General features: G+C 48.6%; 1 protein-coding gene and 1 long non-coding RNA gene across 2 annotated transcripts; both read left to right on the forward strand.

Annotated features, from left to right (window-relative positions):
* The first annotated feature begins 373 nt into the window (after positions 1–373).
* LOC115614666 lies at positions 374–11,204 on the forward strand. The gene is made up of 2 exons (XR_003993795.1): positions 374–427; positions 10,899–11,204. It is a non-coding gene; the product is annotated as an uncharacterized LOC115614666 (long non-coding RNA).
* Positions 11,205–11,250: 46 nt separating this feature from the next.
* LOC115614665 (atherin-like) lies at positions 11,251–12,564 on the forward strand. Its single transcript, XM_030501853.1, has one exon. The coding sequence runs from the start codon at positions 11,457–11,459 to the stop codon at positions 12,243–12,245; it is 789 nt and encodes a 262-aa protein (XP_030357713.1). The 5' UTR covers positions 11,251–11,456; the 3' UTR covers positions 12,246–12,564.
* Positions 12,565–13,903: the final 1,339 nt, after the last annotated feature.

Here is a 13,903-nt window from a genome sequence, read left to right on the forward strand (position 1 = left end):
ACCAGCGCTGCCGAACAAAAGGGAGAAAGAGAGAGAAAATAATATTTGCTCAGGTCCCCCCTCTGTTCGCCTTTGATTTATCTGTTTACAACCGGGACCCCCTCAGTTGAAACAAAAAATCAATGAAAATGTAGTTGGGGAAAAGGCGGGCAAAGTACTGGAAAAAAAAAAAATTTGTGAATGGAAGAATGTGTTTGTGCATTCATTGTTAAAATAAAGAGCGAGCCGTGACGTGCGCGCCCGGCGGCCAATGGGCGCGGGGATAATATTTTTAAATATCCTCCCCGGGAGCCAATGGCGGAGGCGGTGGCAAAGACTAGCGCAGGGGCGAGCCAATGGCGGGGGCGGTATGCTAATGAGGAGTTGGTCAGGCAGGAGCTGAATGTCAACTAGTCAAAGATGGAGGCTGGAGCGGGGCGGCCATGAGGTTGGTACCGGAGGATTTGCCCACGCTGGGATCGATCAGGGACACCCGCCGAGGCGCGCCCGGGGCGGCGGCGGCCGGCGGCGCGGGGCGGCGGGAGGTGGGGTCCGGGGGGTGCAGAGCCGCGGCTGCCCTCGCCGCCTCTTTTGCGCCTCTTTTGGCAACTTTCCCCCCCGCGGCGCGGGGATCCGTCCCTCCCGCCGCCAGGTACCGTGCAGCGAGCGGGGCCCGCCGGCCCTGCCGCCGCCCGGGGGCCGCATCCGCCTGCCCGGGCGGAAATGGCGGGATCTGCGGGCCCCGGGGGGGGCGCCGCGGCTCTGACAATGGCCCGCGGGGCCAGCGGCGGCGGGGCGGGCGGCCGAGGGGCGATCCCATCCCCCGGGGCAGTGAGGGCGCGGGGGGGGGGGAGCCCGGCGGAGAGAGCGGGGCGAGGCGAGAAGCGGGGTCTGCTCGACGGCGGACCCTGCGCCCTCCTCCCGCGCGGGGGCTGCCCGGCGGGGCCGCGCCGCTGCCCGGCGAGGGCTGTCTGCGGCGCGGGCGGTGCGGGAGCCTCTGGCTCCCCCGCGGTAAACGGAGCGGTTTCCCGAGCGAAGTTCTCGCTGGTCGGTTTGCTCTCTGGCGTGCGATCGATACGAGCTGTTGAAACGAGCCGGCGACCGGAGCCGCCTCGGGCGGCAGCGGAGCTGGGAATAAAACTTGGGAGCGTTAGAAGCGGCGAACAGCGGCGTGTGCCAGCGGAAACGGAGCGGGAGAGGGGCCGGGGGGTGTGCTCCGTCCGTGCGGCGGGCCGGAGGAGCACCGGAGAGACGGCTGCTGGCGGGCTTGGCTGCACATCTCTAGATAGTGGTGAGCTAATTTATTTTTAACCCTACTCTCTCAAACCTTTCACCTCTGCAAACACTTCTAAGAAACGGAGGGTGGCCCCATCCGCCGGGCCGGGCCGAGCCGAGCCCGCGCCCCTAGCCCCGCCGGGCTGCACTTCCCGAGCGGGTTTGCGTGTCTCCGGAGCCGCAGAGCTCCGCCGGGAAAACGCGGTTCCCGGTTCGAAACGTAGGAAAGCTCCTGTCTTTCTAGACAACATGTTTTGCTAAAAGATCCTGTTAGAGAACACCCCTCTCTTTTTTGCTTAAAGCCCCCGAAGAGCGAGGCAGTAAGTCACATGCTATCTCCAGCCAGTATTTATATTGGCTTAATATTTAAATCTCGTAAAACTAATGCTTTGCTTAAATAGTGTAGAGTTTTTGCAATAAACCAGGGTGCGCAGCCCAAAGTGTTTCTTTGGCATTCTTGCACTTTGCCCCAATTCCGCTCCGTTTCCCTCCAGTGTGTGGTCTTCGAGTTGTGTAAGGAAAGGCTGTACCCTGAACAGAGACCTGGGGATCAGGAACCCAAAAACTTCCTAAAGTTTAAAGCACATTCTTTCTTCTAGTTTCTTCTGTTTTCTTTCTTCCCCTTCCTTCTTTCTCTCTTTCTATTTTTCCCTTTTTCTTTTTTCTTTTTAACATTTCCAAGCTAGCACAGGATTCTGGATTAGAGCTAAATTATTGAGCAAAAAAAAGGAGGAAAAATTAAAATTAAAGCAGAAAATAAGAATGATACAGTTCAAGATTTTAACTGGGATGGGACAATTCCAAATCAAATGGCTTTGTTAATATTGCTCTGAAAATCTGACAACTAGAATTCATTTAGTGCATTTTCTCACTCAGCCCCCCCAGACTCGAATCAGTTTAATTCATGTTAGCATTTGCTCTGATTCTTACTTGTCTATACAGTTTATGGAAAGTTGCTTTCAAGTTTGGATTTCTTTGCATAGAATTTCTTTGCATTGTTTGAAGTTTGAAATAAAAGTATTTTATGATTTCTCAAGTGATCCTTATTTAACAAATAGTTATATTTTCCAGCTTTAAGTTTGAAATTGTTTAGAGAAACAAATGGTAAATAGTTGGCAGCCTGAAGACTAACAAATTGACTTTTAAATGTTACTTATTGTTAAAATTATTTGGAATGTCTGATTTGTAATGATTAACGGATGTTTTCTCCTTACTACCCATATATTCTTTCTGAAAAAGGAAAAATTGTATCGGTAATGTTTTTATGGTGCAAGTAGTTGATTTTTAAAGGTCTCTCACTCGTGGGTGGTAGTTGTTTTGGAAGCTTGTTTAGCTGCTTGTGTAAAAGAGCAAGACTTCCCTAGCAATTAAAAACAAATAATTTAAGCTTCCAGCAAGCACGTGTGCAATAAATAGCAAATATTGTAGCAGACAATTCAGATGAAAGCAATGGCAAGGATATGAACATCTCCTCCGTTGTGTCTTTAAGATCATGTTTAATCCAATTCATTACACCTACTTTTGTGCCATACTGGGATGCTGAAATGCCAGGAGGACAACCCCAATTCCGGTCTTTGCTTTCATGTGCTCTAATGCAATACATTTACCATTGAAAAAGAAAGAAAGAAAGAAGTCCCTAAAATAAGCTTATCTAAATTCTTGCTGAAGTTAATTTGAGATGCAGTTGTGAAATACTGAAATCTAATTTTAAAGAATGACATTGAATCCATGTGGTTGTTCAAGAAACTCCTTTTTTTTGACTGTAACAAATCTGTTTTAGTGTAAATCATGCACAGAAGGCCATCACTTGGAGAAGTTTCTAACTGATATATCATTTATTTTGGAAAGTCTCTGAAGTATGCTGTTGTCCAGAGCCCTTTTTCTGTTGTACTACTGGCAATTATGATGAGCAGTGCAATATTAAAAGGGCATTGGCTGGCAGAAACATGACCCCCTTTAGCAGCCCACCCTCTTCAGAGTGGGCAAACAACCCTAAAATAGATGCCTCCTCCAGTGTATTTATGCACGTGTGTGAAATAAGGTTTTATACATGTGGGAGTGGTTTTAAATAAGGAGAGAGATTCTGGGTGCTGCATTTTTAGATGTCTTTCTATCGACATGGGCTGGAATGATTTAAACACATCCTATTTAAAACATAAGCTCCAAGTATTTCTAGGAGCTTTCAAGGCATCACATTACCTGCTTTGTTTACTTGTAATTAATTATTAATTTCTACACACTTCCATACAATATCTACATTGAAAATTTATAAGGATTCCTTTATAGTTTTTGCCTTGATAGAAACTTTCCCCTATATGTTTAAGGTCCCTGTGTCTATAGGGATTTAATGTTGTTGATTTGTTTCTAAGAATCTGTGGTGTTTCTATTCTGATTTTTGTGTGGTGACACACACAGATATATGTGAGATGAAAGCACAGGCACTAGGTATTTTTGTACACAAGTCTCATCATTTCTGTAACATTTTCCATAGCAAATCAAAGTACTGTGTATTTATACCATTCTATATATACACACACATCAGCCTTTTGCATCTGTACTGGCCAACCACCATAAAATACACAGTACAATTGAGAAAACTTCTGAAGACAGGAAAGGGCTGGCACTTTCAGTAATTTGTTTGAATTGTGTAGTTCAGATTCATTCACTGGCCAGTTTGGGCTTTATGGAAACACATACATTTGGGGATGCTGAATTATGGCCCTTGTTCCTTTCTTCTCCGTTACTGTAGCAAAACATTTGATTGTATAAAACCTTTATAACGTACCGTGCCTCGATATACTGGGCATGTAGCAAAAGACTGGAATGGTTTGTTTAACAAGCCATACTAACAGTGGTCTTTCTCTACCTCTCTCTCTTCCCCCCCACCTTCTCTTTCTGTCTTTTTTTTTTTTTTTAACTAACTTTTTGTTGTTAGTTTCTTCTTTTTTCTTTTTTTTTTTTACCTTGTCTAATTATGATTGCAAATAAACTTTGTCATGCAGAGTTTTATTGGGGCTAAACATAAAAACGTTATTGTGGTTAACACTGTAATGTAACAGTCCCTTACAAAAGGATGCAGGGACAGCTGTGCAGAACGTGACAGTGGCTGCTGGTATCGCTGGCTCTGACAATGTTGCACTACTGTCTGCACAAATAAAGCAGTGCAATAATATTGTCAAAGCATTTGGTTCCAGTCCTAATACATCCTTTATGATCAGTTACTGTTGCACACCCAGCCCCTGACATTATGGGATTCTGTAGTTATTTAATACATTTTAGCAGGGAACCAGCCCCCTCCTCTGATTTCTTCCCCCCATCACAAAAGCTCCAGCAAGCATTAAAATGTCAAGATCATGTAGAAAATGCCTTAAAAAAAAAAAAAAAAATCAAATTCCTGCCCATGTGTGTGTTTGTTTGTTTGTTTTGTGTTTAGGTTGCGTGGTCTGTGTGGAAATTCCTTGGGTTTTGTTCCCCGGGTTGACTGTTTCAGTGTACAAAATGGATTGCCCTTTCTGCCACTAGCCTGGGTTTGTGTGTCCAAGTTGTAAAATAAAAAGCTGGCCTATTCACATTTTAAAGCCCTCTTGTCCTCCTTTAGAGCATTCTCCACCTTTAAAAATACCTTGTCTGGGTTTGGATATTTTCTTGCTTCTGCTTTAAAAATTAGAGGTTTATGAACCTAAAGATGTTATTGTTGTGTATAGAATTCAGTGACTTTAAGATATACACGTGCATTCACAGGCAATTTAATTTTTGCTTCCTATTGATGTATTTTTTCAAGTTCCATCGTATTTCACTTTTGGGGGAATTACTGTTAAGATTAAAGCAATATTGATGCCTTCATTTTCATTTAAAAAAATAAAAAAACCAAACTAGAAGGCACCTAAATAATAATCAATAGGCTTTGAAAGACAATCTTTCCCTGCACTTCTCAATAGCAATGTAGAGCGAGTCTGAGAGACACAGGGATGATGTAGGCCTAGGAAAGCAGTATTGCGTTCGGAATTGATCTTTAAATAACAATATGTTGGTGACTGTCACTCGTGGTGCAGTTGGAGGCAGATGTGGTATTTTCGCCTGCAGCTGCTAAGAAAGGGGTTTGGAGGGCTGGGGGATGGGACCTTCCTCCCTTTTTTTATCCTGAAGCCTTGAGCTGTTACCTTGGGAGCAAAGGGTGGGGGTGGGGAGAGCCGTCATATTGGAAATCAGATCTAGGTAAAGGAGTGTTCCCAGCTTGTACCGCACATCCCAAGCCAGGCCGGGGTATACTAGTGAGCGAGCCATGGGGAGGCAGAAAATGGAGGACCACATCCTGAGCGGGGGGTGCATGTCCTGTTTTGGAGGGATGAAGGGAAGCTGAATCCTCAGTAATGCACTCCAGTTCTTCAATGAACAAGGGAGCAAACAAAAGACACCTTCTCAGTCCCTCTGTTTCTGGTGAGGAGCTGAAGCCTGTCTCCCTTTCACGCCCAGAGGAGAAGGCTAAGATCTCCGCACCCGAACCAGAGGCACTGTACTGGTGGCGGATACGGTTCGGCTTCCAGGCCTCAGTGGAGGTAACCTGAGCCGCCATGGCTGCCTTCTCCAGAGCTTCCAGAGCTTTTCTTTTCATCCATCTCTGCATTGTAGCACGGTTGCCATTTTTGTGTGTGTAAAGGAATGAGGAGGCCTGTTTAGCTTTGGCACTTCCCCTCCTCCTCCTAATTTCTGTCTAATTAAAAAGTAGGAGAGAGTGAAATGTCTTAAGGGCGGGGGGGAGGGAGGGTGTCCGCCCCCCACCATCAAAAAGAGCACAAGAGTGACCAGAGTGGAAGCACGAGGGGCCCTTTGCTGCCTCTGACCAAGGAGGAAGGGAAGGAGGGTGGACCAGCGAGAAGCTGGAAGCCACCCTGGAGCAGGGCAGTGCTTTGTTCTGTGTGTGTGCTGGTGGAGCCCATCAGCGGGTGGAAATAAGTGCTAGTGAAAGCCTTGGTGGGGCTGATTCGGGGCTGTAAGATGGCCTCTCAGATGTGTGAGCCTGCCTTGTTTGGAGGTGGAGAAATCACAGGGGAAATAGATGCGTGCTTGTTTCCCTATGTAAAGTTACGTCTTTAAAAATAATACGGTCGCCACACTTGAAAACCTTCCCTGGGCTTGGGGGGGATTTGAGGCATGTGATATAGGGAAAGGCCTGTGCAGTGACAGGACCGTGTCCCATTCACAGGGGGTAAAGGGACATCTTCTGTGGCCTCCTGCCTCCACCTGGGGCAATAGAGCCCATGGAGGGCCCTTCCCTGACCACCAGTTCTCCTGAAGTCAGGCTCCAGGGATGGGGGGGGCGAGGAAGGGGTTCCCTGCAGATTTGGGCCTGGGATGGAGGTTACGCATTCCAAACCCTCCCTTCCCCACTCTCTCTTTTTTCTTTTTTTTTTTAACCCTGCCTGGTTGAGGAATGTAACAGTGAAAAAAAAAAAAAAGGCACTGGAGGAAAGCGAAAAAAAAAAAAGAGAGGGGGGATTCGGAAGCAAAGGCCCCTTCAGGAGTCTGTATTTGTGCAAGGGAAACCATTTGCATGTGTGTGGAGATGCCAGAGTTTGTCTCCAGTTGGGTCGGAGGGGGAGGGCGCGGGAGGAATGCGGGGAATCAGGTCGGGCTGCGGGGGGAAGGGCTCCGGCAGAGCCTCCATCCTGTTGTTGCATAAACTTGTTAAAAGAACCCCTCCTCTGTGGAGGCAGCACACATAGGGTATTAGTGTGGTGGAGGAGGCCAGACCTGCGCCCTGGCTACACAACCAATTGGAGCGGAAAGTGAAATCAGATGGTTTAAGTTTTCAGAGGGATTTTTTTTTTTTCAGGGGGACGTTTTGAGTCATTGCATTGAGTGCTAGAGCTGTGTTAAGGTCGCTCCTTCTCTCGCTGCTCTTGGGTGGTTTGGGGAAGGGAGGTGGCCGGGGGGGGGGACAGGAGATGCTCCTTCCCCTCGTGTGGTGCCCAGGCCGGGCTGTAGTCACTTGGGTTTGGGGCCCCCTGAGAACTCGCAGCCCTGCCCTGTAGGCAACGGACGGGCAGTGTATGGGTAGCAGGGCTGTGCAGTGAGGGGAGTCTGTCCCCTTCCGTGGGGAAGAGCTATTTGGGGACCCCAAGATCAGCCCCTTATGCACACCTTCCCCAGCCAAGGCAACCACAAGACCTTCCACTTGCCCTGCGGTACACTACAGGGCCAGAAGTGGGATCGGCACTTCCAAGGTGATAGGATTTAGCCCTATTTTGCTCTACATTTAGTACTATAAGTCTTTTTTTCTTTTTTTTTTTTTTTTCCATCAGACAGCAGAGCGCTGGTAAACACCATGCAGAAAAGCCGTATTGTGGGGTTACAAAGTCTAGGCTGTTTAAGGAGCTCTGTCATTCCTTTTAATGGAGCTCACTGACGCAGATCTGGCTTCTGCCAGCCGAGGAAATATTGCTGCTGAGAAAAGGGTTATTGAAACCCACAACCTAAATATTATAAGCAAGAATCAAATGGCAGGACATTCTGAAGTGTAATCCCTCCTGATTTCAGGAGAAGGGGAACGTATTGGTAAGTGGCCGTGGGTGACAGAATGCCCAAGCTCGGTGGGTGAAACGCTCTTGGGAAGGTGGCGTTTTCAGAGAGGATTATCAACCCTTACTCTCTGGAGTCTCTCACACCTGAACAAGTTGACTCTTGCATGGAAGCAAGAATCCCCTTTTTCTCTGGATGGATTTGTACAAACTTGTTAGATAGACTTAAGGAGCCAGGACTGGAATGCTAAGAATTTTCTCTCTCTTAAAAAAAAAAAAAAAAAAGAAAAAAAAGAAAAAAGAAAAGAGAGAGAATTAAAAAGGCAACACTTCCCAGCTTTAAAACAATGATAAAATTATTAAATAGAAAACTCTAAATCAACTCTCAGCCTACAGCTGTTTCCAAAGTGTTTGCTCTGACCTTTGGTAATAGTGTCAATTCCGCTGCAGAAAATATATTGTAGAGTATATGATGTATTTAATTGCGAGGTGGCTTTTAAATGGTCTCCTTTCCTCAGGCTAGCAAAATGGCTGTGGCCAGGGAAGCAAGGCTGGGCTGCAGCTTTGGTGCCCTGTTATGTTTTGTGAGGTTGTGACTGAGAGAAAAATTTAAACAACCCGCTTGCCCCAAGTGGCATCTTTAACCACAAGAGAAACAAACAAACAAACAGCAACAAAGGGAAGGGGAAATGGCTCCCTAAACTAAACGGGAAAGATGGGTTCTGATCTCATAAGGAACAGAGGCCTCTCAGCTCCAGCAAGTCAGCTCACTACTTTATTTATCCCAAAGCTTCATCGTAAGGACACTTCAGTCTATTTGTCTGCTAACATCAGAAAAGGGCGGCTTAAACATACAGCAGTGACTCCATGACACTAAAAGATTCCCCCCGACACACTGCCAAAAAAAAAAGCTTCCATTATTGAGCAACATATAAAGTGTTATTTCCATACTAGTCTGGGTGACATTTCCATTTAGTTTCTATAACTGTGATTAAAGGCAGAGAGGTTTCTAAACATACCTAGAGATGCTGAGCCTCCTGGTGTATAAATAGCAGGCATTTCATAATCTCGTATTTAAACGTTTATTTTAAAATAACCCCCATATACATTCCAGAGGCTCCCTGCTATAGGACACGACATGACCCAGGCTTTGCATATAGTTTGCAGGCTGCGGGAATATTACTGGAGATTGAGTCAGTCCTTATTTTTCTTGTCTTGTTAGAAAAAAGAAATAGGGGAGGTATGGGGAGTCCTGTGCTGATAGACCACTTGGAGATAAGGAAATTTTTGAGACACATCTAGGCTCTCAGCACAGATCCAGAAACATAAAGTAACGTAATTGCCTTTCCTTGGAACTAAATTGTGGCTGACGTTTCTAATTACATCCCTTACCCTCTCCTGCCAGTTGTAGCTTCTGCAACTACTGAAATGCTTAAGTTGTGTAGAAATTGTTAAATGGTGCTACACACACACACACACACACACTATTGGTGCAGTAGTAATGTCACTCGATGTGCAGATTGTATGTTTCCACTGTAAACTTGCCAGCGGGTTTGTCTCTTGGGCCATTGGAGAAGTTAAATTGTGTGTATTAAGTTTAAGTCTTGTTTGAGATAACATCGAGGCTGAAGAGTGGAAAAGACATGGTAAACAATAAACAAAATAGAGACTGGACGGGAATAGATGGAAAGGTAAGGCTGAGCCTAGTTGAGTCCTTTTTCGTGTTCTCAGGCCAACTGGATGTCTAGGTTGCAGGGATTGTGGAGAAGCAGTGGCAGGATTAAACCTGAGGTTTTGCCAAGGTAACAATACAGAAATTTGATAAAACTCATTCTGAGCTGCTTACAGCAATCTCTGTGAACATGGCCTTTTAATTAGCATGAGCAAAGGTTAATACAAATAAATAATGTGGAAAAATATCCTTGTTTGCTTGCACAAGCATCACAAAGGATGGGGAGAAGGAGGGGTTGGGGCAGAGTGGAGATTCTGTTTATCAGTCCATTAGAAAAACCACACAATTCAATGGAGTGTTCCCTGTTCTTTGGCATGTCCTTTGGTTTTGGCTGCTTTGGGCAAGTCAGGCAACATCAAAGGGAATGCAGGGCTGCCTCACACCAGCATGCCAAAGCTAGGGATTTCCAATGGCAAAGACCAGATCAGTGTGGTGTGGATAAATTAGCCAGGACTCTATGAATTAGGGGATTGTCTCTCCATTACACTCCTCTTTAATCCACTGGAAAGCAGGCTGAGGAAAGAGAAGCTTAAAGTGTCAAAATCATGACCTGGTTTGGGATGGCCTGGGAATGAAGTTTCCTTCCTCCTCTGGACTCTCAAGCATTCCTACGTGACAAATGCACTGGGGCAGGTTAACTGGGAGCCAGGTTGCAGAGTAAGAGTCTAGTTGGCAGAGCAGCCCTGAAGCTGGAGGTGTCTCGCTTGGCCCCTCCCTGGGAATCATTTCTGTGGCTGTTGGTGTGTTCAGCACTAAGCCAGCTCCAGCTGAAGATTGTGCCTGCCAGCCTAGGACAGAAAAGGTGCTGGGGAAGGGGGACAGGAGAAGAAAAAGCCAAACAAAACAAGCTAGGGCAAAACACGCGTGCGTCTCCAAACACTGTTTAATCTGTGTGCATTAATGTGAAGTCAGTGCTGGAGAGCCAGCCCTGGAGATCCTGTTTCGCTTTCTAATTTTTGGTGTGTACTTAATCCCGTGATTTCCAATGGAGGGAGGGATATTTTCAAACACTGGACTCTCCAAGTAGGGCAGCCCTAGAAAGGAAGTTCTCTAAGGGCTGGATGCCTGTTAGTAAGAGGTTCAAAATACAACTATCAGTTAATCAAATAAATAGCACTGCCCAGCCTCTAACAGGTAATTGAGGTTATTAATAAAGGAGAGAAATTTACACAAAAGAAGGACGTGAGAACTGGGGATGGAGGTGTCAAAACCTGGATAAAATCCACACTGCAGTTAAATATGCCCTGGGAGAAAGGGGTAGTGCCCATGCAGAGATTTTGTGGGGTCAGAGGTTTACTCCAGTCCTGCATCCCCACCCTCCTGGGAGCACATGGTGCTGTGATCCATAGGGTAGTGCACTGCTTTCTAACTTTTTACCCCTTCCCCATTTGCAGGCATGGAATGAAGCTCCCTCCAGTCACCTGCCTCAAGACACATTATCCAGCTTCCTAACCTTAAGGATGAGACCCTATCAATATTGCCTCTGCTTTTGTGATCAGGGTAGTAGTGCAATATTGCTTATAGGGTCTTTTCTTTTGAGGGTTATTCTTCATGGAGAGAAGAAAGCCACAGCGGGAAAAAAATAATCCTATGTGCCCATCGAGTTAAGGGAAAAGTTGTGAAATGCTGAGTGCTGTTAGATAGGCAAGTAACTGTGCAGAGATGGTTTTTGTGACAAATAATCATGCTATTGTAGTGACTCCGGTTGTGAGTAATGGGCATATTTTTGATGCTATCACACAGGATTCAAAACGGCCTCGTGTCTAAAACGCACAGGAATGATTGAAACCGGAGAAACCCATCACGGCTCCATTTTAAAATAGTATGAGTCCCGAGACATTTGAAGGGTGCCTGTTTTACATAATGATGTAAACACCCACCAAGGGATGGGAGGAGATACATAGCCACACTTGCTGTTTCTGTGCCTGATCCCAGCCCGAAAACCGGTGGTGATGCGAAGCAGAGCACAGCACAAAGAGACAGAGGCTCTAATCCCAGTAACCTCCTCGAAACAAAGCTCATGCCTCCGCTGGCGAGCACAGCCCGCCAGCTACAGAGCTGGGCTCCGCGGCCGGGCCGGGCGCTGCCGCCGGGGGCTACTCCAGGGCGCAGCGGGGCTGGGCACGGCCTCCGGCCCTTCCCGAGAGCTGCGCACAGAGGTACGTGGGAACGGAGCCGGGATGGGGGTGTTCAATCTCCTCCGCTTTGTGAGGGATCAGCTGGGGGTTGACAGCAGCCGGGATGGCCGAGTGGGTGGCCCTGCGTTCCATTTCAGGTGGTCCCCGCGGTCCCTTTCGGGACCTCAGGGGCCCAGGGAAAGGGTTGGTGGGAGGGGATTGGGGGCCGGATCAGGGCGCGGCGGAGCAGCCGCTGCCGCGGGGCTTTCCGAGCCGGTCCCCCGGCGGCGCGTCTCCCTGCGGCTCGCATCGCCTCACCGGCCCGCGGACGTGCAAGGGCGGGCCCGAAGCCCTACGGCGGGGCCGTGCCCGCTGCCTTCCCGTTGTACGCCTGCCCCTGCCCCTGCCCTCGGTTTAAATCCACCTCCCCACCATCATTCCGGGGGGAGGCGTCCAGCTCGGGGACAAAGCCAGGATCGCCCCCCGGGCTCTCCCTCCGTGCCCCCGGCCGGGCTGCAGGCCGAGGGGCGGCCGCGGCTGCTGGGCCAGCGCTGGGACCACCGGGCGGGCTGCCCCTCTTTCCCTGTTGCACTACTGTCACGGTCGCAGCGAGCAGTGCAATAATGAAAGGGCGTCAGTGCGCCGGGGAGCGGCGAGAGCCGGGGACGAGCCGGTGACAGCGTGCGGGGACGGGACGTCCCGCCGCCCCCCGAGAGCCACCTTAACGGAGGAAGTGGGGGGGGTTCGGTTGTGCAACTTTCTTTGTTTAAACACGCAGCGGCGGAGCGTGTGCGCGCAGGGGCAGGGCAAGGTGAGCGGCTCCGCGCACCGCCCTGCCCCGGGCCCGCGGCGACCCCCGCCCTGCCGGCCCCAGCGGAGCCCGGGCAGGACGCCCTTCCGCTGTACCCGGCCAGCGGCAAATAAATAAAGTGACTCCCACGTCCCCTGTCGCTGCCTTTTCTTCCTGGTGGGTTTTCTTGCAGGTCACCGGCCCCTCCCGCCTCCCCCGCAGACACATGCAGATACAAACCCCCTTCGACGGGTTTTTGTCCGGCGATCTGGTGTGCTACGCGCCCGTTGGGATTGGTGGGGAGAGGTTGGAAACGCTAATAGGAAAACGAGCGTCTTCCTTCACTATGGAGCCTGAAAACCGGGCTCGAGTCATGCTCTGGTGCTGGGTTCAGCGATGGAGCACGGGTAGGGAAGCGAGCATGTGGGGTGGGAGGGTAAGGGTTTGCAATAATGGAGCTGAGAACAGCACTCTGCATCTGGGAGCTGTGCTTGGAGGGCCAGGAAATAGCCCTTTGATTATTAGTGGCCATGGTGAAATGGATACTTCTATAAAAGAGAGTTGGTGAGGGGTATTTCCTTTAGCAAAGGACCTTTCCACTCTGGCCTTTTGAACCTGTGCTCCTCCCTGGCACTGTTTCTGCTTCATCATGACTTTTTGCAGAGGAAGGTGAGTGCAGAAATCAGGCAGACTGTGGGAGAGGGGATGCAAGCTAATCCTGATGAAAAGGCTTTTACAGTCTATGCTTCATTTCCTATTTCTTTTGGTTTCTCTCTGTCTTCTGTCCCTCACACGCACAAGCAGATAGAAAAGCTGAATCCTTCCCTGCAGTCTTTCTCCCAGGGAAAAGTCAGCCCCCTCCCCAGCTTCACCTTCAGGCTTTGCGCACACAAAATGGCTGCAGCAGCCTGTGGGTGGGCATGGAGAGCTCAGGAAGCTGCTTTTCTTTTTTCCCACCCGGCCTGCCCAGGAAGCCCTTCTGCTTTTATTTTCTGTGGCATTTTGCTCTTGCATAGCTCTGTGCAAATCCAAGGGGGTCTCCTCTGTGTAATCTATGCATGGAATGGGAGCTGGGGAGGGAAATGGCCAGTTTGCATGAGAAGGGGACCTGTCGGGCCCCAGTGTTTATTTTTTTGCTGACCTTCTGGGGATATGGTCAGTGAGAGCTGTGACAGCTGCTGGAAGCGGCAGGGGCTTTGAAGATTGTGAAGGTTGTGACCTCGAGGCCCCTTTCCTCTCTCTGTCCCAGGAGCTGCTGAGTCAATCAGGGAAAAGGGGAGGTGAAATGGGGGCTGCTCTTTAGCCATTTTTCAATCGGTGAATGAAACAGGAAAGGACAAATGCAAGAAGAAAAAAAGAGCTATTACTTCCACTTTGGTGCATTACTGAGAAGGGGGAATCTCTCTTTGGCAAAAGATTATAACAATAATGGGAAACCACTGTGCTCCTAAGATCCAGCACCTTGAATAAAGGATTTAACTGGGCAAGGAGC

This window comes from Strigops habroptila, chromosome 11, assembly GCF_004027225.2.
Source record: "Strigops habroptila isolate Jane chromosome 11, bStrHab1.2.pri, whole genome shotgun sequence".
In the NCBI taxonomy this organism is placed as follows: Eukaryota; Metazoa; Chordata; class Aves; order Psittaciformes; family Psittacidae; genus Strigops; species Strigops habroptila.

Bases quoted from the DNA above. Each gene is read 5' to 3' on its own strand.
- LOC115614665 (XM_030501853.1), top strand. From the start codon at position 11,457: ATGCGAAGCAGAGCACAGCACAAAGAGACAGAGGCTCTAATCCCAGTA.